The sequence below is a fragment of the Schistocerca piceifrons genome, chromosome 1, assembly GCF_021461385.2.
Source record: "Schistocerca piceifrons isolate TAMUIC-IGC-003096 chromosome 1, iqSchPice1.1, whole genome shotgun sequence".
Classification (NCBI taxonomy): Eukaryota; Metazoa; Arthropoda; class Insecta; order Orthoptera; family Acrididae; genus Schistocerca; species Schistocerca piceifrons.
In genome coordinates, this window is record NC_060138.1 from 460243152 (window position 1) to 460271052 (window position 27901).

A 27901-nucleotide genomic window follows, 5' to 3' on the forward strand; every position below is an offset into this window, starting at 1 on the left:
GTAATAGCATAAGTTGTTGGTCTCATCGTTACGCTCTAAAAAATAGTTTCATTGAGTTCTCTAGATCGTTAATGCACGTGGAACGCTTGTGCGTGCTCAATGTTCATGTTCATCCGACCAAAATGATCGACTCTCTTGGGGAGGATAGGATCGTTCAGCAATACAGTGGGGCTTGTCGTGCTGATTGAAGTGTCCACACATGGTTGGAAGTGTATGATCAAGAGCTGAAAGTACAGTCCTGGTCCAGAAATATCGCTGATTGTAACTCAGATCGACATTTGAGAAAACTCCGATGGTCGTGTTTGCTGTGTGTGTCCCCCAAGATACATACATCAACAGCTGTGGAAGTAATGCATATGGCACGGTTTCTGATAGTTTCTAGGTATCGACAAATACCAAATGAGGTAATTCCAGACGGTCTAGTTGCAAATAGGAACTACTCTGGATACTGACAGGTCGATTATGTGAACCCTCCCAATACATCCATCGACGACGACTATAGGCTTATGCTCATGACTTGGTTTCTGACATTTCTGAAGATTTGTGAATACCTGTTGAGCACTTCCAGGTGGTTCAGCTGCAAGCGGTAGCATAACAAAGTAACTCAAGGTTGTGAACACTTATGACGATACCTGATACAGGGTGGCTGGCGGCTGAACAGCTCCGTGAGTGCAGCGTTGACATCGAAGCCTGCAGGGGGCAGCATGTCAACGTCTGGGCAGAGCGTGAGCTTCGTGGGGCAGGCGAGCCTGGCCGTGTTCCTGGCCAGGTTCTGCGGGTACGACAGCTGCTCCCCCACAGGGTGCGCCTGGCGCCACAGCAGCCGCTGCAGCACCTGCTCGTCGTCCTCTCCGCAGTCCGCTTCCTCCAGCTGGTCCCCAGCCGCGACAACAGTATCGTTGGGTGGCTGCTCCGAAGGCCACAGCAAGTGGAAACTCACCTGCATACAGGAATAATTTATCATGCTGGAGTCCACAAATCATTTCCCATCATAGAAAGCGGACGCCAATAAACAATACTCGTGTGTGGTGTCCCGATTCTCGCGCAATTTGTCTGCAACTGATGTGCGGATTAGCCGCGACAGCAGCTAAAACACCTACTTGGGCATCATCATTTGTTACAGGCCGTGGTTGACGTTTCACATGTGGCTGAAGACTTCCTGTTTCCTTAAATAACGTAACTATCCGGTGAACGGTCCACACACTTGGATGATGTCATCCAGGATATCGAGCAGCATACAGAGCACACGCCAGTTGGGCATTTTGATCACAATAGCCATACATCAAATCGATATCGACCTTTTCCGCAATTGGTAAACGGTCCATTTTAACACGGGTAATGTATCACGAAGCAGATACCGTCCGCACTGGCGGAATGTTACGTGATACCACGTACTTATACGTTTGTGACTATTATAGCGCCATCTATCACAAAGCGAAAAAAGTGGTCAAACTAAAACATTCATATTTCTTTACGTACTACGCGAATATGTAATAAAAATGGGGGTACCTATTTTAAAAAACGCAGTTGATATCCGTTTGACCTATGGCAGCGCCGTCTAGCGGGCCAACCCCCTTCAAGCTAGACGAGTTTCGTTCTTTGTAGTTTTTTCGTTTGACGCTTATTTCGTGAGATATTTGGCCCGGTCACGATCAGTGGACCCCCTGTATACTCTGAAGCGGCAAAGAAACTGGTATGGGCATGCGTACTCTAATACAGAGATATGTAAACAGGCAGCATACGGCGCTGCGGTGGGCAAAGCCTACATAAGACAACAAGTGTCTGGCGCAGTTGTGAGATTGGTTACTGCTGCTACAATGGCAGCTTATCAAAATTTAAGTCCGCGCACGACTATTGTGCACACCATCTCTGAGGTAGCGACGACGTCGGGCTTTTCCCGTACGACCATTTCACAAGTGTACTGTGAATATCAGGAAACCGGCAAAACATCAAATCTCTGATATCGCTGTGGCCGGAATTGTATAGGAAGCTAAGACTCATGAACAAACAGTTTTCACTAGACCCAGCTGTATCTTAGATACTATGATGTATTCCTAGATCATGAATCAAGGCCACCAAATTTATGCTAGGGTTGCTTTAAAAAACGCAGTGCAAAATTAAATGATCATGGATTAAATCCAGAGGCAAAATGACAAAAAATAAACATATAATTCCTATGTGGACAAGACTCTGATGTTGAAATATATGCTATCCCACACTGCAATTCCACCGGAATAGCCGTGCTTGTTGAAGCGCCGTTTCCGGATCGGCGAGGTGCGCCGGCCCCCGGCCCCGGATCGATTCCACCCATCGGATTAACGACAGGGGACGGTGGGCCGGCCAGTCTCCAGTCTGGATATGGTTTATAGGTGGTTTCTTCACATCCAAGTCGCGACTCATTTACACCATTCGCGAACATTCAAACATTTAGAAAACATTCGCACATTTCCCCATGAATCACGCAACACGCGGACAGTCGCAGTTGGACATTCCCTCCTCACGGGGGCAGGGTAAAGGGGTTGGCTCTGAGCACTATGGGACTCAACTGCTGTGGTCATCAGTCCCCTGGAACTTAGAACTACTTAAACCTAACTAACCTAAGGACATCACACACATCCATGCCCGAGGCAGGATTCGAACCTGCGACCGTAGCAGTCGCACGGTTCCGGACTGCGCGCCTAGAACCGCGAGACCACCGCGGGCGGCCGGTAGAGGGGGGGGGGGAGATAACAGGGTGAGGGTGGTGACAGGAAGGGCATCTGGAAACCCCTTAGAAACTTAACCATGCCAAATCTATTCATAACAATCCCGAGATACTGCGCAGATCCGAGAAGAAGGCACTGGAAAAAAAAAAAAAAAATCCAATTTGAAACCACTATGTTAACATATGGTGGAACTGTACAATAGCAGTAAAAATGCTAAACAAGCAATATACTCTTACCAAAAACAGCCATGCTAGCCAAGCCTGCAGGTTGCGCAGTTGTATTCAGTCGTGATCTGAACAGTTCTCCGTGTAGGTATGAGTGCGTTTTGTCGGAGCTAAGTAGATTCAAAAGTGAGCAAATCGTTGGTACTTGTTTGGTGTGTGCTTCGGTAGCAAAGGTAACCGTAGTGTTTAGTGTTCCAGGAGACACAGTATCATAGATGTACACCACATTCGGGGAATGTGGAAAATATCATCCGCTAAGTCACGACGCGGACGAAAGTGTGTGTTGTGTGACAGTCACTGAAGAGGATGCTGACGAAAAGTAAGAGGACGACAGCTGCAAAAGTCACTGCACAGCTGAATGTCGCACCGGCGAGTCTTGTCAGCACCGAAACAACACGAAGGCAGCTCCAAAAGCAGGAAATGGCAGAGCGAACTGCAATTCCAACACCCCTCATTAAAGATGCATACGCTCGTAACTGGAAAACGTGATGCCGACGCCATAAATTCTGGATCATGCAACAATAGAAGAATGTCATTTGGTCGGATGAGACTGCGAGCCGAATTTGCGCCTCAAGAGTGAAACATGGCGGTGCGTCGGTGATGATTTGGGCACCCATATCGTAGTACTCCATTGGGCCCATAGTTACGCTGGAAGACTGCATTACTGCCAAAGATGGTGTGACGAAATTTGAGCTACAAGATGCCCTTTAAGAATTGTTCCTAGTAATACTGGATGTGACAGACAGACAAATACACTACTAGCCATTAAACTTGTTACACCACGAAGATGACCTGCTACAGACGCAAAATTTAACGGACAAGAAGAAGATGCTGTGATATGCAAATGATTAGTTTTCAGAGCATTCACACAAGGTTGGCACCGGTGGCGACACCTACAACGTGCTGACATGAGGAAATTTTCCACCCGATTTCTCATACACAAACAGCAGTCGACCGGCGTTGCATGGTGAAACGTTGTTGTGATGCCTCGTGTAAGGAGGAGAAATGCGTACCATTACGTTCCCGACTTTGATAAAGGTCGGATTGTAGCCTATCGCGATTGCGGTTTATCGTATCGCGACATTGCTGTTCGCGTTGGTCGAGATCCAATGACTGTTAGCAGAATACGGAATCGGTGGGTTCAGAAGGGTAATACGGAACGCCGTGCTGGATCCCAACGGCCTCGTATCACTAGCAGTCGAGATGACAGGCATCTTATCCGCATGGCTGTAACGGATCGTGCAGCCACGTCTCGATCCCTGAGTCAACAGATGGGGACGTTTGCATGACAACAACCATCTGCACGAACAGTTCGACGACGTTTGCAGCAGCATGGACTACCAGCTCGGAGACCATGGCTGCGGTGCCCCTTGACGCTGAATCACAGACAGGAGCGCCTGCGATGGTGTACTCAACGACGAACCTGGGTGCACGAATGGCAAAACGTCGTTTTTTCGGATGAATCCAGGTTCTGTTTACAGCATCATGATGGTCGCATGCGTGTTTGGCGACATCGCGGTGAACGCACATTGGAAGCGTTGTAAGTAGGCTGTTTAGGTTTTTATATTGGTAACGCCACGTAGCGCTCTGTATGAAAACCACTCGTTGTGCTATGTGCAGTCTGTGGCTGGTTTGCATTGTTGCAATATTCGGTATTGTAGTGTTGGGCAGTCGGCTGTTAACAGCGCGTAGCGTTGCGCAGTTGGAGGTGAGCCGCCAGCAGTGGTGGATGTGGGGAGAGAGATGGCAGAATATATATATATATCAAGGGATCATCAATTTAGTATTGGAGGGCAGCGTGGAGGGTAAAAATCGTAGAGGGAGACCAAGAGATGAATACACTAAACAGATACAGAAGGATGTAGGTTGCAGTAGGTACTGGGAGATGAAGAAGCTTGCACAGGATAGAGTAGCATGGAGAGCTGCATCAAACCAGTCTCAGGACTGAAGACCACAACAACAACAACAAGGATTTATTGAAACATGTACCCTCACCAAAAGAGAAACATCAAGGTTGCAAGCATCTGAGATAAAATTTCTTAGATCCACCATCCAGAAGACCAAGACGGACAGGTTAAGGAATGAGGAGGTGAGGAAAGAAGCCGGAATAAAGACATCCCGATGGTACGGGAATGTGTTGAGAATGGAGCCAACTAGAACGGCCAAAATAAATTTGGAAAGACAGGTGGATGGGTAAAGACCGCAAGAAAGGCATCGAACCCGATGGATGGACTTGACTGAGGCTGATCTAGTGACCAGGGGATGGACAGTGGAGGATGTTCTCCGTGAACAGGTGTATTTGGACAAGGCGAAGTGGAAGAAGGTCATTACCTGTACCCAGGAAACTGGAATTGTTAAATGATGATGATGATGATGAGGAGGAGGAGGAGGAGGAGGATTTAATCTTCCGAGCAAAAACAGAACTTTGGGTCGAGACATACAGTATCAACTACAGTTAATCATGTGGGATGTGCCTTACAAAATAGTAAGTGAAATTGTTAAATTACCTTTGACTTCATCAGTAATTAAGAAATATGTCAACTCCATGACAGCTAATTGTAAAGATACTGCTGAATATTTTCTTGAGATGTTACTTCCAGGATGTACATCAGAAGAGGAGAAATAATTCTGGAGAAACTGAAGAATAATGATGAACACACCTTAGGCTGGAGAGCGACTCTTAATGCCAGTTGAGCATAAAATAGCACCCACACAATTTTTAAAATCTAGAAAGGAAGGTCACTTAGTCTTCACAACATTTATGCTACTCTGCTAAGCCAGATATAACAGCACATTCGTCCAAATCTTTCTCCTTTATTAAATGAAGATCTCGTAAGTGGACGAATTCCTTTGATCTGGAAAATAATTTAGGTTATTATAATACGAACGGGTACCGATCGTGGTCCCACTGCTACAAAGGCATACCGACCAATCTGCTTGCTAAGCACAATACGGAAATTTCAAGAAAAATTTCTATGCAACACGTTGCAGAGTTGTAAAGACGTGTGTGGACAGCTACTGCAAGTCCGGATTCAGAATAGGCAACACTATAATGACATTAATTATGTCATGACAGTTAAAAATATAAAAGGAATGTTTGTGATTTGGATCACGACAGTTACAGACGGGGCATTCGATAGTTTATTATGCTTAATCTGACTGCACGGTTTACGAAAATGGGCGTTCCTAACCCTGCCATTGGAATATATTCTGTCAAGATAGAGTTGTACACTGGGAAAACAATGAGACTGTCCTAAAGATGCCACAGTGTGTAATTTGTGAGCTATTTGTTGATCATCACAACCTAAAAGATGTCGATGATGTCATTCTACATGCTGATGACATAATAGCGGGAGAATCACATGATTCTACAGACTACATTGAGAGTAAGGTCTCAGACGAACTCAGTTTCATTTAACATAGTGTTCACAGCAAAAAGTTACTATAGCTTCAAATATGACAATATATTCTTCTTAAAGACAATCTGGCGGGAAATCTTACTTTACACCTGAACCTTGTCTCCCTTCAGAGAAATGAGACATGCAGATGTTTGGAAGTCGCTCTTGACAAGAAACATAATTTTTGTTACCACATATAACGGAAAGTTGCCAGAGAAATACAAATTTTCTGCAAAAATTTCTAACTGCATTTTCGAACGAATAGCGATTATCAGGACTTGCAATTAAAGTACAAGGTGTCCGTAATTAAAGTTCCAGTTTCAAAAGCCTGTAGAAAGAGAGCCACTACTCAGAATGATGTCAAATTTGAACAGTGACGCAGAAGGAAACACAATGGAATAAAAAAAAGAAATTAATGAAAACTTTACCAACAGTTGGCGCTGTAAGCGTCTTAACGTAAATGGGGTAAGCTACACATGACAGGTAAATCGTAATGCGACGGCTCTGGTTTGAGCTGCGCACTACAGTGTCCGTACTTTTCAATGTGCATGCTGCACGAGTTCGGAAGTCAACAGTTTTGGTACTGTTACTTAGGTAAGCCCATCCATCACGGTAAAGCGCACCACATCGATGGTAAAAATCGGTGTTTATTTGTCCTGTGACTAAAAACCGCGTAAAAAGCAAAATGATATCAGTTTTTAATTGTCTTGGGACCAAAACCCCTCATAAAATGCAATGTGCCATTCGTTTCCAAATGTCGTGAGTCTGGTGCATGACATGTTCAATATGCTGTTCACCGTTTCCTACCACAAGATGAAATCGATAAGCAGCACGTTCCCTAATAGATCGGAGTGTCTCGGGTGTCACGTTCAGAACCCGTTGCTCAATGCGTGCTTTCAATACAGCTACGTTCGTAACTGGAGTACTGAACACAACATCTTTCAGAAAACTCAATTGCCACAAGTCACACGGATTAAGATCAGGTTAACTGGTCGGCCAAGCTGTAGGGAAATGTTGGCTGATAGGTCTAGCATTTCCGAAATACCTCTTAAGCAGCCGCTTCTCAGGCTACTCAATGCGCGGCGGAGCGCCACCTTGCGTAAAAATGATACTACTCGCACATCCCAGCTGTCCAAGGTTTGGAATGACTTTGGAGCAGAAAAAAACTCCCATAGCTTTTACCAGTGACAGTACAGGTAATAATACCTGCAGGACTCATTTCCTCGAAAACTACAGCTCTGCTATAAACAATGCCATCAAACCGCACCATACACTCAGCTTTGCGGAATGAAGTGGTACTGGTTGATGTGCGTGCGGGTTTTTCCGTTTCCTATATTCTGCATCTCTTCGTATTGACATGTCCTTGGAGATGGAAGTGGACTTCGTCTGTCCACAGAACGTTCCATGGCCATTCATTGTCCACCCCCATGTGACAAAGAATTTACACACGGAACGTTCGTCTTATCAGCAGGTCAGCAGGAAGGAACTCGTGATCGTGGATGATTTTTTGTGGATAGCTATGCAGGATATTTCGTAGGATTTTGCGCACGGTACTCGCAGGTATGTCCAGCATTCGGGCAATTCCCTGTGCACTGCATGTTTGCACACCACAACTCGACGCCTTCTGCAATGCTGTGACCACGTCTTCAACTGACATCGGATCAACTGGCTTCGAGCCTCTGCCACATTGCACTTCAAAAGAAACTGTCTCTTCGAATTTTGTATCATTTCTCCAGTCACTTGGCAGACATCGGACCAATGCCTATTTTCATACCTTTGAGTATCCGGAACTTCTGCAGGGCTACTGCCGCACAGGCACCCTTCTAATAAAACAGCGCAACCAGCAGCGGGCGATACTTCGTACACTACTGGCCATTAAAATTGCTACACCACGAAGATGACGTACTACAGACGCGAAATTTAACCGACAGGAAGAAGATGCTGTGATATCCAAATGATTAGTTTTCAGAGCATTCACACAAGGTTGGCGCCGGTGGCGAAACCTACAACGTGCTGTCATGAGGGAAGTTTCCAACCGATTTCTCATACACAAACAGCAGTTGACCGGTGTTGCCTGGTCAAACATTGTTGTGCTGCCTCGTGTAAGGAGGAGAAATGCGTACCATTACGTTCCCGACTTTGATAAAGGTCGGATTGTAGCCTATCGCGATTGCGGTTTATCGTATCGCGACATTGCTGTTCGCGTTGGTCGAGATCCAATGACTGTTAGCAGAATACGGAATCGGTGGGTTCAGAAGGGTAATACGGAACGCCGTGCTGGATCCCAACGGCCTCGTATCACTAGCAGTCGAGATGACAGGCATCTTATCCGCATGGCTGTAACGGATCGTGCAGCCACGTCTCGATCCCTGAGTCAACAGATGGGGACGTTTGCAATACAACAACCATTTGCACGAACAGTTCGACGACGTTTGCAGCAGCATGGACTATCAGCTCGGAGACCATGGCTGCGGTTACCCTTGACGCTGCATCACAGACAGGAGGGCCTGCGATGTTGTACTCAACGACGAACCTGGGTGCACGAATGGCAAAACGTCATTTTCTCGGATGAGTCCAGGTTCTGTTTACAGCAACATGATGGTCGCATGCGTGTTTGGCGACATCGCGGTGAACGCACATTGGAAGCGTGTATTCGTCATCACCATACTGGCGTATAACCCGGCGTGATGGTATGGGATGCCATTGGTTACACGTCTCGGTCACCTCTTGTTCGCATTGACGCCACCCGTGGCTCTACCCTTCATTCGATCCCTGCGAAACCCTACATTTCAGCAGGATAATGCACGACCGCATGTTGCAGGTCCTGTACGGGCCTTTCTGGATACAGAAAATGTTCGACTGCTGCCCTGGCCAGCACATTCTCCAGATCTCTCGCCAATTGAAAACGTCTGATCAATGGTGGCCGAGCAACCGGCTCATCACAATACGCCAGTCACTACTCTTGATGAACTGTGGTATCGTGTTGAAGCTTCATGGGCAGTTGTACCTGTACACGCCGTCCAAGCTCTGTTTGACTCAATGCCCAGGCGTATCAAGGCCATTATTATGGCCAGAGGTGGTTGTTCTGGGTACTGATTTCTGAGGATCTATGCACCCAAATTGCGTGAAAATGTAATCACATTTCAGTTCTAGTATAATATATTTGTCCAATGAATACCGTTTATCATCTGCATTTCTTCTTGGTGTAGCAATTTTAATGGCCAGTAGTGTAATTTTTACATTCACATTTTATGGAACTAAAAATTACATTTTGCGGTCAAATTGCTTGACATAGACAGAGAGAAATAGAGCTCGTAGTGACGGGCGCTTTTAATACAAAGGCTGAGAAACCCTTACCTATATTAAGCTTTGGCATCATCGACATAGAACTGTGGTATCTAGAGGCTAGTCATCGGTTACGCACGGTCGGGAATCCGAAAGGTAGAGGAATCAGATTCAGGTTCGAACACGGAATACTTCACTCTGTCTTTAACATAGTCTTCATTTCTCAATAATCTGAAATTAGCCAGGAACGACACGTGATTCGGATTCCGCGTCAGACGGTAGGTCGTCTTTCCCCGGCAGTAATGGCGTAGATTAGAGAAGATGCGTATGGCCGAAGTTTCGTACAATTAAAATTTGTGGCCGTTGAACCACATGTAATTATTATTATTAGCTACGCACAAAGCACTCTAGCGAAAGTGATTTTCGTGACCAGAACATCACTGTCAAGAAACAACGTAAGTAATGCATGCTTGCTGAATGGCAACACGTCTGAGACATGAGAAATGCAGCACGATGGCTTCTGGGTTTTTCTCAAAGAACCATGAACGATTGCAACGAAACTATATCATCCCACTAACAAGAATGAAATACATTCACCAGATATCGTATTAGCCACCATCTTAGAAGAGCACAGTGGTCGGTTTGAATAACTGTTAATGATATAGGACTGGTACCAGGCGTTCATGTAACACTCCATCATTGAAAGCCATCGCAATGGAGTGATTTATGTGTATGGAACCAGCGCAGTAAGACTGATCGACGTATAGACGTAGCACTACAGCGGAAAGACAGGAGCTGTCGTGTTTGGGCGTGTCAGTGACCACATTGTGAATGGTGCTGCCACATTTGTTGTCATATCAACGCGGGTTGTCCCGCAAGTGAAAAAGTAACGGTGTATTACTCGTAGCCATATAACACGGCGTAAGAACAGAGGCCGTAAAGACATTGTAGCCGACAGCGACCGGAGACCAGTGTCACTCCTCGTCAATGACTTAAACCCTACATGAACTGCTGCTGCCTCTGAATGCAGGTCCATCTCACCAGTTTCAGAATGAACACTGTAAGCAGGACTAAATGCTGTGGATATTTCGAGTCTGGTATCTATTGGTCATGAACTGTAGATTAAAACTGAAGAAACTGCAAAAAGGTGGGAATTTAAGGAGATGGGACCTGGATATACTGAAAGAACCAGAGGTTGTACAGAGTTTCAGGGAGAGCATAAGGGAACAATTGACAGGAATGGGGGAAAGAAATACAGTAGAAGAAGAATGGGTAGCTCTGAGGGATGAAGTAGTGAACTCAGCAGAGGATCAAGTAGGTAAAAAGACGAGGGCTAGTAGAACTCCTTGGGTAACAGAAGAAATATTGAATTTAACTGATGAAAAGAGAAAATATAAAAACGCAGTAAATGAAGCAGGCAGAAGGGAATAGAGACGTCTCAAAAATGAGATCGACAGGAAGTGCAAAATGGCTAAGCAGGGATGGCTAGAGGACAAATGTAAGGATATAGAGGCTTGTCTCACTAGGGGTAAGATAGATACTGCCTACAGGAAAATTAGAGACCTTTGGAGAGAAGAGAACCACTTGTATGAATATCAAGAGCTCAGATGGCAACCCAGTTCTAAGCAAAGAAGGGAAAGCAGAAAGGTGGAAGGAGTATATAGAGGGTCTATACAAGGGCGATGTACTTGAAGATAATATTATGGAAATGGAAGAGGATGTAGAAGAAGATGATATGGGAGATACGATACTGCGTGAAGAGTTTGACAGAGCACTGAAAGACCTGAGTCGAAACAAGGCCCCGGGAGTAGACAACATTCTATTAGAACTACTGATGGCCTTAGGAGAGCCAGTCGTGACAAAACTCTTCCATCTGGTGAGCAAGATGTATGAGACCGGCGAAATACCCACAGACTTCAAGAAGAATATAATAATTCCAATCCCAAAGAAAGCGGGTGTTGACAGATGTGAAAATTACCGAACTCTCAGTTTAATAAGTCACGGCTGCAATATACTAACACGAATTCTTTACAAACGAATGGAAAAACTAGTGGAAGCCGACCTTGGGGCACATCAGTTTGGGTTCCGTAGAAATGTTGGAACACGTGGGGCAATACTGACCTTACGACTTATCTTAGAAGAAAGATTAAGGAAAGGGAAACCTACGTTTCTAGCATTTGTACACTTAGAGAAAGCTTTTGACAATGTTGACTGGAATACTCTCTTTGAAATTCTAAAGGTGGCAGGGGTAAAACACAGGGAGCGAAAGGCTATTTACAATTTGTACAGAAACAAGATGGCAGTTATTAGAGTCGAGGGGCATGAAAGGGAAGCAGTGGTTGGGAAGGGAGTGAGACAGGGTTGTAGCCTCTCCACGATGTTGTTCAATCTGTATATTGAGCAAGCAGTAAAGGAAACAAAAGAAAAATTCGGAGTTAGTATTAAAATCCATGGAGAAGAAATAAAAACTTTGAGGTTCGCCGATGACATTATAATTCTGTCAGAGACAGCAAAGGACTTGGAAGAGCAGTTCAACGGAATGGACAGTGTCTTGAAAGGAGGATATAAGATGAACATCAACAAAAGCAAAACGAGGATAATGGAATGTAGTCAAATTAAATCGGGTGATGCTGAGGGGATTAGATTAGGAAATGAGACACTTAAAGTAGTAAAGGAGTTTTGCTATTTGGGGAGCAAAATAACTGATGATGGTCGAAGTAGAGAAGATATAAAATGTAGACTGACAATGGCAAGGAAAGCGTTTCTGAAGAAGAGAAATTTATTAACATCGAGTATTGATTTAAGTGTCAGGAAGTCGTTTCTGAAAGTATTTGTATGGAGTGTAGCCATGTACCGAAGTGAAACATGGACAATAAATAGTTTGGACAAGAAGAGAATAGAAGCTTTTGAAATGTGGTGCTACAGAAGAATGCTGAAGGTTAGATGGGTAGATCACATAACTAATGATGAAGTATTGAATAGAATTGGGGAGAAGAGGAGTATGTGGCACAACTTGAGAAAAAGAAGGGACCGGTTAGTAGGACATGTTCTAAGGCATCAAGGGATCACAAATTTAGCATTGGAGGGCAGCGTGGAGGGTAAAAATCGTAGACGGAGACCAAGAGATGAATACACTAAGCAGATTCAGAAGGATGTGGATTGCAGTAAGTACTGGGAGATGAAGAAGCTTGCACAGGATAGGGTAGCATGGAGAGCTACATCAAACCAGTCTGAGGACTGAAGACCACAACAACAACAACAACCTTGTAAAAGGATTTTGCCCTCAGCGGCGCAAAACTCCACACGTATCTATGGAGCCAAAAGACACAGAAACAAGGCAGTAGCTTACTGCAGGCATGTAGTGTGTTCCTAAGAGTCTCGATTTTGCCTCATTTGGAACGATGCTAGTTGACAAGTGTAGCGTCGGTCCAATGTGATGTTTAACCCGCAGTGTGTGGAGAGCATAGTTCAGCCCGGACGTTTCCGCGGTGTTTATTGTACCATGGCTAGGGTCCGCACATTTAGGTTATCATGAAGATGTAGGGGTATGAAACTTCCTGGCAGATTAAAATTGTGTGCTGGGGACTCGAACCTGGGCTGTTTGCCTTTCTGGTGAAAGTGCTCCAACGGCTGAACTACCCAAGCGCGACTCACGAACCGCTCTCCGAGCTTTACTGCTGCCAGTATCTCATGTACTGCCTTCCAAACTTAACAGAACATCTCCTGCAGACTTGAGGGTCTAGCACTGCTCGAAGAAAGGATATTGGGAGAATGGCTTAATTATAGCCTGGGTGGGATTATTACCAGGATGAATATTAACTCTGTAGCAGAGTGTGCGCCGAACTGAGACTTCCTGAGAGATTAAAACTTTATGCTGGAGCGAGGATGTTTATATCAATATTCTCAGTGACCAAACACTGCTCCTTCATCTTCGTGTTAGGTATGCTGTGGACTCTTCCTATCTTCCAGTATACCAATAGCCGTGCATGCACCCGTTCTTGGTTTGGTGAGCACAACCTACCTTTCATCAACTGACACACTAAATCGCCCGATCTTAATGCTGTTAAAATGTCTGGGGCTATTTGGAACGGTGGAAATGTATCAGTCAACATCATCGCAGTTTGATAGCTCTGCGAGATGTGATCATCAGTGAGTGACATGTGACTATGCCTGGATATTGATACAACAGAAGAAACTTGTGGGCTCTCTTCCTCACTGATTTGAGGCCGCTATATAAGCTAGGACTGTTGTAGTGTCCCTTTTGCAATATTCACCCTTATCGACGTGAATCGTAAATAAAAATGACTGTATGTGACCGAAAATGAACTGCAAACATCGATTTATCTACGAAAGGTAATAACACTAACTGTAAAAATATACAATATAGATCGATAGATGCAGAAAAGACATTATTTTTAGTGTATGAGATTATAATGTGAAGTAATTAAAAGAAGTATTATCATCTCTGTAAGAGTATAAAACACAATGCAATGTTCATTCTTCTGTCTAGTCTGTTTTGTTCTGTTCGTTCTGGTGTTCGCTGGAATAAGGTACGCAAGCTATTGTGCTGCGCTAGCATTTGTTTCTGTCGTAACGTAATTGCAAATATTTAATGGTGTAAACTGTTTCCTAGCAAGAATGTAGGCCCGTCCACACGCAACGATCTGTCTGCGCAAATGTCTGCACACATCACATCTGCGCAGACAGATCGTTGCGTGTGGACAGAAGATTTGCACCAACCTGAGGTGTGTGCAAACCTGGAAGTTGGAGTTGGAGGTTTGAGCGAAACCTCTCAATTCTGTGGGTTCAAACCACATCTGCGCAGACAAGTTGGAGCGTGTGGACAGGAGATCGCCGCAAATCTGGCGCGAAACAGCTGTTTGCTCAGTCTAGTGTTTGTATATGTGCGCACAGGGCATTAAAATGGATCATACTCTTTAGTGTTCTCGAGAGTTTGTAAGTGAATTCATTGAACTATACAGAAACCACCCATGTTTGTGGAAGATTAAAAGTAAATAATATAGTGACCGAGACAAAAAGACATCAGCATACAATGCTCTAATTGAAAAATTGCGGGCAGTTGACGCCTCGGCAAACAGAGAAACAGTAATATAAAAACCAAAATCGTTGCGAACTGTTTACCGAAAAGAGTTATCCAAAGTTCAGAAATCTAGAAGATCTGGTGTAGGAGTAGATCAAGTATACCAGCCAACGTTATGGTATTTTGATCTGCATGGCCAGCCGTTAATGAGGAGAAATTGCCCTTCTCATACAAGTATTTTTCACATAATATGAGGGGTTATAAGCCTTAAGAGATAATTATAAGTTTCGACATCCATCCGCAAATAATTTCGCCAGTCGTTAGGCTCGCCCAGCAACTCTCGCAGTAAATTTACGTGAGAAAACTGCTTTCGCTTTAGCAGCCACTGTCTGCACCATTTTGACCGCTTTCTCAGTTTCCTGCGGTTTGTCTGAATGTTTTTTGCAATACAAATTACGGACACAGACCACAACAGAACTTTCTCCATTTCTATATTTCAAAATAACGGAATTAAATTTTCGACGTTTACGGGGAGTGTAGTCGCTTGCCACTGACATTTCTTTTCTACACCGACAGATGGCAGGCGAGTAGTAGATTGGGGTTTGTGTCGTGTGAACAAACCACATTTGCAGCGATCTTTTGCATGTACAGACATCGGCGCCGATGTCTGCGCAGACAGATCGTTGCGTGTGGACCGGGCTTATATTAGTATAAAGTGATCTCCGTGTGTTATTCAAGAACCTGATCCACATTTATCTTATGAAAAGAATATTTAATGAAAATTATTTAGCATGTTTCCAGCTGCCGCGGAGCGAGTAACAGTGATCTCTGATTGTTAACAATTAGCCGCCATTACGCGGTACATTTAAAAATATTTTTTCACAGCACAACGTCTGATAGCCGGAGCGGAAGAAATATTGTAAAAATATTCAGTGAGATTAATTGAAGTAATCCAGTGAAACAATTTTATTAAAACTTGTCTATTTTCTATGATAGTGAACTGGAGGTGAGTAATACTACGCTATTGCATTTACAGTAATTTGTAGGGAGCCTGGCGCTCGATAAAACCAGATATAATACGTAATTGGCAACATACGAAATTCATTATTTTGCTTATTATATCTCTTTTGTATTTTTTTGAAAGCTAAAAGTAAAAACTAACTCCACTAAAAATCAATAACAGATCACGATAAATCAAAGGACAAACAAATTTACTAGGAGAGTGTTTCCTCTAAATAAATCGTTACATTATTTTTTTAAGAGATATAATACTGTCTTACACGTTATCAGCCTGAAGTCTCGAGGGGACGAAACTTTTTGTTTGTGACAACGTTACTTTTTGACAAGCCATGGCCCCTATCTTGTATATTTATTTGGAATTAAACTATTAGATTAATTCCATGGCTGCGAGCCGTAGTGCTTTTCAAAGTCGTTCTCTACTTCCACGAGTGAGAGCCGTGTAGCGTAGCCTTAAGCTATTCGTAATACTTCATCACTTCTGTCAGAGACTGCATGAAATATTATATATCAATGGAAAGAGGAAAGATCGATCCCTCGCACTGATCTTAATTCATTCAATGCTGTCGATTAGTTCAGTCGTAATATGGAAACGAAATTGACGGAGTTCCCGTCTAATTCGACTATACAGCAGTCAGGATCAAATTGCCGTCACGTAAGCAAAGTTTTGGCGGTACTGGGCGAAAAATTGTTGACTGTGGGTTTATAAGATTATTAAGCTACAAATGTGCAAATGTGAATTGGGAGACAAGTCTAAATGTGACAAATAAGTTGAATTTAGAAAAGGAGCGACCATGCAATCTAATAGCGTGCGTGTCATAGACCGTAATTAGTTCCAGTGGCACTTGCCTGAAAACTTAGTGAATAACACAGTGATAAATCATATCAGAAGCCTCAGCAAGATAGTGAAGCCAGCAGCATTTAAAACAGTTCATTAGGAGTGACAGACAAGGCAGTTACAACACCTGCAGAAGGAGAAAAGTCCTTAGAAGTTATGACAAGATCGACGCGTGACCTTTCAAGAATTTATGGAAGAAATGAGACAGTTAACTGCTAACGGAAGACATTACTTACGGGTCATAGTGGGGGACCGATATTAGACAGCTTGTGCCGTGCCCTTCAAGAACATTCCAGCATAAATGTCTCGGAATATGGTGAAGATGCTGAGTTGGATTATAGCATCCCTTTTGAGGCACGTCGCTTATGATGTACAGCCTTTTCCTAGCCACGTCACCACGATCACTTGACGCCAAGCAGCCACTCTGTTTACGACGTTTTACCACAGCTGGCGAGTACTCCTTCACTACCGTGTATTTCTCGGAACTTATTCCATGAAAATATATTGCAGATGATATTTATAAGTGTTGTTTATATGGCTTTGTTGAGCAGTAAGTTTTGGTTTTCCTGCATGTTTCTTTCATATGGTAACTTAATAGTAATGTCCATTGCAATGGACGGGGGGACTTAGTACCACAGTTTCAAGCACTAGTCCCAAGGCGTCAATGGTGATTATGTTTGCTAATATTGTTGCTAAATGCCATTATCTAAAGCATTATTTTTATTATTATTGTACGTAAGCAAAGTAGGTACTATGTTAATATGATCATTTTCTTAAAGGATACAGGTTAAAAAAAGTTCAGATGAAATTGTAGATTATCTTTTTGAATGGAGACTTGTCTGATCCTGAGGTCAGTGAGGAGGAGGAGGAGCGGGAGGAGGAGGATAATACCGGTCTGTTGGCTGTTGAGCTCCAGCAAAATCATGTTTCTTCCCCAAGTGAACAGAGGAGCAGCCTTTTTTAAAGTTTAGAATGACAGTATGACAAAAGCGATATCAATAAACTGCTAATGAAGCACTTTCTTTACATTTTTCACTTTCTTTCTAATGTTTATTCATACGATATCTCTTCAAAACATTTGGAACTCTGTCCACAAAATTTTCCTATGCATACCATTTACTTATTCTGCATGATCTCCTTCGACATACTCTCCTCCACAATTGATACACCGCTCCCAAAGCCGTTTCCATTTCCGGAAGCAGTCTTGGTATGCCTCTTGATGGATCGCGCGAAATGCCGTCTGTGGATTTTCTTTTATCTCGTCTGTTGCTGCAAAACTTCGTCCTTCCAACGGGATTATCAATTTTGGAAATAAAAAAAAGTTCACAGGGACCAAGGCTGCAGAGTACACAGGATGAGAGAGCACAGTAATTTCTTTCTTTGTATAATAGTCACGCACCAGCAGAGATGAATATGTGCGTGCGTTATCGTGATGCAAGAGCCATGAATTGTCTCGCCACATTTCAGGACATTTCCTTTTCAGATTTTCAAGCAGGCGTCGCAACACGTCGCGATTGTACCATCGATTTACACTTTGTTCCTATGGCACGAACTAATCCTTGAAAGTCAAAGAAAACTACCAGCATGATTTTGAATTTGACCCGACCTAACAATCTTTTTTGGTTTTTGAGAACCTTTCCCTACCCATTGTGAAGATCGAACCTTGGTCTTAACATCATAACCGTAGACCCACGACTCACCAGCAACTATGGTTCTCTTAGGGAACAACTCGTTCTCATTTGCGGGATCCAATAGCGCTTCACAGATTGCGAGGTGAAGGTCTTTTTGGTCTTGACTCGTGGACTGTGCGACGAACTTGGCGGCAACACGATGCATTCCAAGATGCTGTGTCAGGGTTTCATGACTTGATCGAACTGAAATGTTACATTCTTCTGTAATCTCTCGGACAGTCAGTCTTCGATTGGCACACATAAATTCGTTGACATGAGCGTCGTCGATAGACGTTGATGGGCGCCCTAAAAGAGCGTCATGTTTAACTTCCTTCCGCCCATTTTTAAACCGTGTGAACCATTCGTAACACCGAGTACGGCTTAAGCACTTATCACCGTAGGATTCCTGCATCGTTTGGTTTCTGTGAAGGTTGTCTGGAGTTTCACGCAAAACTGAACGCAGACGCGTTGCTCCTCTAACTCTGCCATCTCGAAATTCGCAAACTGTACGACACAGCATTCTACTCAATACAGCACTGAACAATAACTAACAGATAGCCGGCCGGAGTGGCCGTGCGGTTCTAGGCGCTACAGTCTGGAACCGAGCGACCGCTACGGCCGCAGGTTCGAATCCTGCCTCGGGCATGGATGTGTGTGATGACCTTGTGTTAGTTAGGTTTAATTAGTTCTAAGTTCTAGGTGACTGATGACCTCAGAAGTTAAGTCGCATAGTGCTCAGAGCCATATGAACTAACAGATATACAACAATGAAACTTCCGGGAGTTACACGTTAGATATAGGAGTGTGCACTGATGCCAACCGCATTTCGGTCCAATACACCAATGGCGCGAAATTACGAAAGTTCCGGTATTTTCTGAAGAGACCACGTATGCTACAAAGACCCATTGTCCACTGCAAAAGACATCCTGAAAATCATGGCTTTTTTTAAATCTAACATTTTTGTGAATGTCCTTCCACTACCTTCTGTTTAACAGGTCCATAAAATCTGTTTCAAAAAAGTTCCTGACGGTGACAATATCTCAGGAGCATATGTGACAGACACCCATTAGCAGAACAGCGGAGTTCGTGGCCGGACGTACCCGGTCCCGCACGTGTCGTCGGCAGCGCCTGAGGAACGTGACGTAGGCGAGCAGCAGGCGGACGTCGTCCCCTGCGGCGAAGAGCGCGACGGAGAGGGGCCCACTCCAGCAGCGCGCCTGGCGCTCCACGTGGTGCACGTGCGACAGCGAGGCGTGCAGCGCCAGGCACGTGGTCCAGTCCCCCGCTGGCGCGGGCAGCTGCTGCCAGCGGTCGCCCACCGACACGAACTGCCGCACGCGGTACTTCTCCGGTGCCGATACCTGCACCAGTAAGACCTGTGTCACTGGAAGGAAACTCAGTTACGGTAAACGCGCTGCCGTAAATTGGCTGCAGCCGCAGGGCGCCTGAAAACTGTGCAAGACAGTTACTGATATTTGCACAGAGTAAACGTTTATTTTCGTGAGCAATCTCATTGTCAAACGAGGGTCGTTACGTTGGATAGCCAAAATTTAGTCCAAGTTTATTTTTGTGTTAGAAGTACGAGTAATAACTCTCCATGTATTAACGTGATAAGCATCTTCATCCTTTCAAGAAATACGTGTAAAAATTTATAGAAAGTGGCACAGTGCAGTTGAGCATACCTTTCTTGTTGTAACCTTCCTTATTCATGATATTAAAACTAACTTATATCATGAATTATGAAAGACTTGAGATACTGCTAGTTTTAAGTTCTGGAATATTAATGGTTGTAGCTTAATCACATTCAGCTTGTAAGAGGTCCACGAGTAAGGAATTTATTGCTAGCGCACTTGAGCAGATGTAATTTCGATGGATTGCTCACGTGCTGCCTCCGATATGTAAGCAATGAGAGAATAACAGACCAGAGAGCAGTGTTGGCTGCAGTAAGAGCAGTGTCAGTAGGTGTAAGTAGTATCTAGCAGTCTGGTGTATCGAGTTGGCGGGACCAGTCGTGGGGAGCGATGGCGGTGCCTGAGCGATGCAATATAAGGTAAAAGCAGCCACACGCATATATAGTTTGTTACAACAAAATTTGTACTAGTCTTATAACAGGTCCCATGTAAATTTTTTCAAAAAAATCTTTCAATAATAATATTTTTTATAAAATTAACTTTTTGACAATTATTCATCTGAATTTAAAGAATTTACTAATTTCTGCAGTCCATGGTCATCCCAATTATCGTAAAGAAAAATCAGTTGTTTCTTTCTATACATGACAAATCTAGCAGCCAACATTGCACTGGGCTGTGCCAGAAAAATTTCTTATAGGAACAGATATATACGCATTATCCAGCGACTTCATTGAGGTAAGAATTTTCAATTTATTCAGAATGATCTTTCAGGGCCATGACGCAGCACTAATGACGTCCAAATTTACCAGTTTAGATTCACAGTCAGTTAATTATTGAAAGGTTATATGTGAGCCACAATATTATTGAGAGATTAGTCACATTTTATTATTGGTAGGTTACGGAATAATAAACGGTTGGGAGGTTGCCACTTACAATATCTGTGAACTGGCCACGTGACTAAAAGAAACAAACTTATCCTAAAAGCAGCTGCTAAATCATCCGGAGCCTTCGATGCTGCTGGAAAATTATCATCGAATCAAGATATAAGATGAATTTTTATTTTTCAGTGAGTCTACAAATAAAGTGATGTAGCATTTTGTACTTACCTGGAAGTCGAATATTTCAAGACACACACTCATTTACTGTATGTATCCGATGCATGATTGCTGAAACGCTGGCAAAACATAGAATGTGCGTACCAAAAATTTCAGGACCATTTTGAAAGTGAAAAGTGCCCTTCAAAATATTTTGGCGCAAGCGTTCTGTAAAATGTGAATTCGAGAGTGGTCCATCAGTTGTGAGGTAAGAATTAGATAGTAGTAAATCGGTTCAAAGAATAAAGGTCTAGGTGTTGTTTACGTCCTTGTAGATTCAACGAAAACACTCGAAGAAAAGGCTTACTTTAACTATTTTAAATTGTATTGATACATACTGTACTTGGAGGAAGTAGTACCACATATGTTCGATAAAAAATGTACAACATGAATTCTGAAGACCAAGAACAGAAAGTAGTGTGACAACACATGACACATGGATCCAAAGATCTAGGGAGCAGTGTCAATGGCCATCTCCAGCCCAGTACAGCTACCTTCCTATTTTTCAGCGTTTAATGCCCTGTCAACTGCATTACAATAACAAACAGTACTCTGGCTTGAATGTGCAATACAGAAGAGCTCGTTTGGGGCGTCGCTGGAGGAACTACATAGGGGTGTTCCTCAAATGATTCACGGTAACGGACGAAAATTAAAATCACAATTTCCACTTTGATCTTCGTACTGGATCCTTCCAAAGAGGACTAGAAATCAATTTTTTATATGACACTACACTCAATAATCTACACTGAAGCGCCAAACAACAGTTGTAGGCATGCGCACAGAGATATGTAAACAGGCAGAATACGGCCTTGCGGTCCGCAACGCCTCTATAATACAACAAGTGTCTTGCGCAGTTGTTACATTGGTTACTGTTGGTACAATGACAGGTTATCAAGATTTAAGTGAGCTTGAACATGATGTTATAGTCGACGCACGATCGATGGGACACAGCATCTCCGAGGTAGCGATGAAGTGGGGATTTTCCCCCACGATCATTTCACAAGTGTACCGTCAATATCAGGAATCCGGTAAAACAGCAAATCTCCGACATCGCTGTGGCCGGAAAAAGATCCTGCAAGAACGGGACCAACGACGACTGAAGAGAACCGTTCAACGTGACAGAAGTGTAACCCTTCCGCAAATTGCTGCTGACTTCAATGCTGGGCCACCAACAAGTGTCAGCGTGCGAGCCATTCAACGAAACATCATCGATACGGGTTTTCGGAGCCGAAAGTGCCCTTTATGACTGCACGACACAAAGTTTTATGCCTCACCTGGGCCCATCAACACCGACATTGGACTGTTGATGACTGATGTTGGACGAGTCGGACGGGTCTCGTTTCAAATTTTATCGAGCGGATGAACGTGACGAGTATGGAGACAACGTCATGAACCCACGTACCCTGCATGTCAGCAGTGGACTGTTCAAGCTGGTGGAGGCTCTGTAATGGCGTGGAGTGTGAGCAGTTGGAGTGATACGGGACCCCTGATACATCTAAATACGACTCTGACAGGTGACACATACGTTAGCATCCTGTCTGATCAACTGCATCCATTCATGTCCATTGTGCATTCCGACAAACTTGGGCAATTCCAGCAAGACAATACGACACCCCACACGTCCAGAATTGCTAAGGATTGGCTTCAGGAACACTCTTCTGAGTTTAAACACTTTTGGTGGCCACCAGACACCCCAGGCATGAATATTATTGAGCGTATCTGGGATGCCTTGCAACTTGCTGTTCAGTAGAGATCTCCACCTCTTCGAACTCTTCCGTAAGACTTATGGACAGCCATGAAGGATTCGTGGTATCAGTTCGCTCCAGCACTACTTCAGATACTAGTTGAGCCCATGCCACGTCGTGTTGTGCACTTCTGCGTGCTCGCGGGGGCCCTACACGATATTAGGCACGTGTACTAGTTTCCTTAGCTCTCCAGTATATATCAGACTACATTCTGTCCTATTTAAAACTAATATGCGAAATTACAGGGAAGAATTTATTTCTATGCGAATTTATATATTGTTTCTTAGAAGTGTGAAGTTTCAATCAAGACGAGGGGATGGAAGGAGCGTGGATTGGGAAGAGGAGTAATGTAAGCAAAAGTCTCTCAATCATATTTGCTGCGATAAACGGTATGTTGTAATAGACATTCAGTCATTTCTGACGGAGGAGCAGATGCCGTGCGTTTTGCCTTCTGCATCTGCATTTACGTCTACACTTCCGTAAGCCAGATTACGGTGTATTGCGAAGGGTACTATTTGGTTCAAAGTGGCTCTGAGCACCATGGGACTTAACATCTACGGCCATCAGTCGCCTAGAACTTACAACTACTTAAACCTAACCAATCTAAGGACAGCACACAACATCCAGTCATCACGAGGCAGAGAAGGTACTTTTGGCTCAAACGGCTCTGAGCACTATGGGACTTAACATCTGAGGTCACCAGTCGGTACTATTTGCGAATGGCGTGTGGGAAGAATCACTGCCGGTAAACGTCCGAATAAGCTCCAATTTATGTGATTTTCTCGTCTTGGTCATTTCGCGAGCCGTATGTGAGAGGAAGTAATGTGTTGCCCGACTCTTCCCGGAACACTCTCTCGGAATTTCCACTGTAAAATTCTCCTCGATCACAACACCTCTCTAGTGTTTGAAGAGGAGCATACGCATTCAATAATGAGAGAACACTTAAAAACGCAACAGAATTTACACATGTCAAAAACATAGAAGTCCCTGTTGGTGCCACACTTTCCTCATTTGACATACAACACCTTTATTCCTCTGTGCCAATAGATCCCACACTACAGATAATCAATGCCAACCTACAAAAGCACAAAAAATCCCTTCAACTCACATTACTGAGCTAATGGACCTGCTTGAATTCACACTTTTACACAACTGTTTTAAATTTAACAATAAAATTTACAAACAGATGGTATGGCAGTGGGCTCGAATCTTTCCGGATTGCTAGTTGAAATATTTGTAAGTAACTTAGAAGACAGAATCCTGAATTCCAATCACCACCTCCTCAAAAATATCATCTATCTACAACAGATATGTACATGATACCATAATTTTAATCAAAGGCACTAAAGATGACATCAGTGAGTTGAACCAGTTATTCAACAACTCCCATGAAAACACAAAATTCACAGTTGAACACCAAACAGATGATAGTATAAATTTCTTAGACCTTACCATTAGAATAAGAAATAACGGAGATCACTTTGAAATTTATCGGTAGCCTACCATAACACATACTACAATCCACAACTCCTCTTGTCACCCCACAACCCACAAAATGGCAGAATTCCGGTACATGTTCAATACAGCTATCCAACTACCACTCTCTGAAGACAAATGCGATCAAGGAATTGAAATTATAAAACAAACAGCTGTTGCAAATGGTTATAACAGCTCCATAGTAGACACCCTAAAACACTCAATAATGGCAAAGAAATCACAACAAAAAAAAAAAAAACAAAAAGAAAATAACATTTTCCATACAATCCCCTTTCTAGGTAACATTTCATATCAGATTGCCAAAGTCTTCAAACGAAAAGGCATAAGCATATCCTTTACAACAGCAACAAGATTGGACAGAAGTTACCTCACAACATCAGCACACGTAACCCACTTCATCACACAGATGTGTACAAAATTGAATGTTTGGACTGTGAATGCTTCTACATAGGCGAGACAGGCAGATCATTCGAGATTAGATTCAAAGAACACATGGCAGCAATAAAAAACAAAAAATGCCACATCAGCCATAGCCACCCACATGCTAAAACAAAACACCATGTTAACAACACAAGTATCAGCATCGTACACATCCAACCAAAAGGCAGAAAACTAGGCATCCTTGAAACACTCCATATATACAGACACCAAACAAAACAACCTGAATCCATCTTAAATGACAATAACAGAATACTATCATCTCTGCTTTCAGCAACTGCGTACGTCATTAAAATTGCAATGTACACACACACACACACACACACACACACACACACACACACACACAAACACAAACACACACACTTACATCTTAATATTTACCATAAATATTTAGTTATGTTACCATGACAGCCGACAAGTGTAAAAGAGATTGACCTCATTTACAGATTTATCATCACACCAACAGCTTGTACCCCTTGTCAGCTTGAAACTGTATGTATATCAACTACTGGCACAAATTACACATCCATCTGCATATTTTGAAGCATTAAACAATGTATTACACCAATCTTTAGGCAGTTATTACATGTAACAGATATAATCTTAGGACCCCTTGCCTTGTAAAGTTTGCTCTCATAAAATCACTCTTTCCACCCTTTCTATCCCTCTCACTTTCTCTTTCTCCCCCTCTGCCTCCAGCCTTTCATATCTATCTACGAATCCCAACCAAAATTGTTATTTGTGTATAATTATACAACTGTAGCCAATATGATTATTGCACTTACAGTTTGTAACAATTCACCTGATTGTATAAACGGGTATGCAGTTTAAGCTATTTCAACTTCTTAAAATCGGATTTATATACCACCTGAAGTATTTATTCCAACAAATATATTCGACACCTCAAAACAACACCACCCAGTCCTTTAAAATTTATTCTGTAATAATGTTGGTAGGACGTATATTCTTTGTACCTTGTGATAATATTTGCTCCTCTGCTTTAGAATCCATGCACCCAGTAGTTTCCGACGCCATATTTGTTTACAAGATATGGCAGTATATATGTGATGTGTTACGATAGTGAAAGAAACCTGTGACCATTAAACCTTTGAAACGTATCGTGGAGATAAATAAACAGTAACTGGTAATAGTAAACTTGTTGTTTCATTTAATAACCCAACTTGGTAAGGGCTCATAGTGATAAGCAGTAGTGGAGAATGGACTGAACAAATGTTACTTAAGCCACTTCTTTCGTGGACGAATGACATGTCTTGAAGGTTCTCCCACTTAATGTCAGCCAGGCATCTGCTTTTCCTAAATTGTATTTGATGTGGTCTTCCGTTTCAGGTTGCTCTGGACAGTTATTCCTAAGTATTTTACGGTAGTTATCATTTTCAGTGTTTTGTCTCGGATGGTGTAATGGAAGATTAGTGGATCTCTTCACATATTTATAAACAACATGTCACATTTCTGTACGTTCAGGGTCAACTTCCAGTCCCTGTACCAATAGTCGGTCCTCTGAACTTCTTCTTACATTTCGCTTCAGTCTTCTGGTGTTGTTAACGTCCTGTAGACAACAAGATAGTCCATGAATAGTCTCACAGACAGTTCACTGTTACCCACTAGGTCATTAATGCATGTACCCTCATGTGGCGAGAGGTGGGAACACGTAACACACCCAGCAAGATTGTCGAACACGGTGATCCATGTAGTCTACTATCGTGCAGGGAGGCACGTTGTTGCGTGGATGTACTGACCTCCAAATCTTTTAACACGGTGAACTCACCGCTCTACGTTTTTGTGAGACTGTACTACTCTTTCACGTGCGTCTCTTCAAGGATGTGTTCAGCCCTGACTTCATTTTTATAGATAACAATCCGCAACCTGATCGAACTGCGCAGGTGGTGAAGCGCTATCAACGAGAGAATATTCGGCGAGTTGACTGGATTTCCCGTTCGTCTTACTTAAATCCCATCGAGCGCGTGTCGAATGCGTTGGGGAGGCGTATTACAACATGTCAATATACACCAAAGATTTTTCAGCAGCTGTCAGCTGTGGTGGTCGAGGAGAATAACTCCTTTACCAACCTTGTGGCCAACATGGGAGCACGTTTGAGAGCATTCGTTGCCGTCCGTGGTGATCACACAGCCCAATAAGAACCACGTCCCGCCTTCTGTAATATCCAAGGGACCGTCATGGATCGCGGTGACTTCAGTGTAATTACTGGCTATTATAAAAGTGTCATTTATTTCTCCGTCTTGCTATGTATTTCTCTCTTTTGTCAACAGCGTTCACATTCGGTGAGTATGACAGCAAATCAAGAAAACTGAAGCCGACACTGGCGCTTGTACCCGGCAATGATACAGAGTCTGAGATATACGATTAGCAAACAATGACAGTTCATCGAGGATCTGCAACGACACTAGCAGAGGGAATTTGTTTCTTTAATTACAGTCTATGATCACAGAAATGTCTTCATACTATTGGTATCGGGCCACAATGACCATCTTGAGATCTATTTCAAACAGACGAACCCTTATATTATCCTAATATGGTAAAGTCAAAGTGCCATCGTCAATACACTAATATGCCAAAACATTATGACCACTGCCTATAGCGACTATGGGTGCCGCCTGTTGGCGTTCCGGACACGTGACGTGGTAACAGATGTATGTAAGCGAAGCATATTTGCACGGGGGATCACCCTAGGGAAGATATGGGCTGAAAATGGGGAAAACACATGAGATAAGCGACTATGACAAAGGGAAGATTACTGTTATGCAGAGCATGTAAATTAGCACCTCGAATATGGCGTAGTTGGTCAAATGTTCACGTGCTACTGTCGTGAGAATCTACGGAAAAATGTAGGAGGACAGTGAAACTACCATTGAGTGCAAAGTGGTTGGACGTCCACGACTCTTGACAGAAAGTGGGGTTCGGAGGCTTGTCTGCTCTGTAAAGTAGGATAGATAGTAATCTGTGGCATCTCTACCAAAAGAGCACAATGCTTGTGGAGGCACAAGTGTCTCAGACCACTCCAATCATCGTTCGTTGTCGAACATGGAGCACCGCAGCAGATCACCCTACGTGTTCACATGTTGAAGCAACGACATCTTCACTTCCGATTGCAATGGGCACGGGATCATTGAGATTCGACCGTCGATCAATTGAAACGTATCAGCTCTTCGTATGAATCATACTTTTGCTACACTAGGTCGATGGTCGTCTCCACAAACGCTGTTAACGAGGTGAACGGCGGCTCGAAACGTCAACCCGCCACGGACCCAGGCTGGTGAGAGCAGTATTATGCTATGT

The 27901-nt window shown here is 43.4% G+C and overlaps 1 protein-coding gene across 1 annotated transcript in view; it reads right to left on the bottom strand.

Moving 5' to 3' along the window:
- The window catches only part of LOC124736369 (beta-1,4-glucuronyltransferase 1-like), a 184615-nt gene that overhangs the window by 40691 nt on the left and 116023 nt on the right, over window positions 1-27901 (bottom strand). Inside the window, exons 2-3 of the mRNA XM_047248574.1 lie at window positions 19279-19539; window positions 633-940 (exon numbers count right to left, since the gene is read on the bottom strand). Of these exons, the coding sequence (XP_047104530.1) occupies window positions 633-940; window positions 19279-19539 (569 nt within the window). The remainder of the gene's footprint in view (window positions 1-632; window positions 941-19278; window positions 19540-27901) is intronic.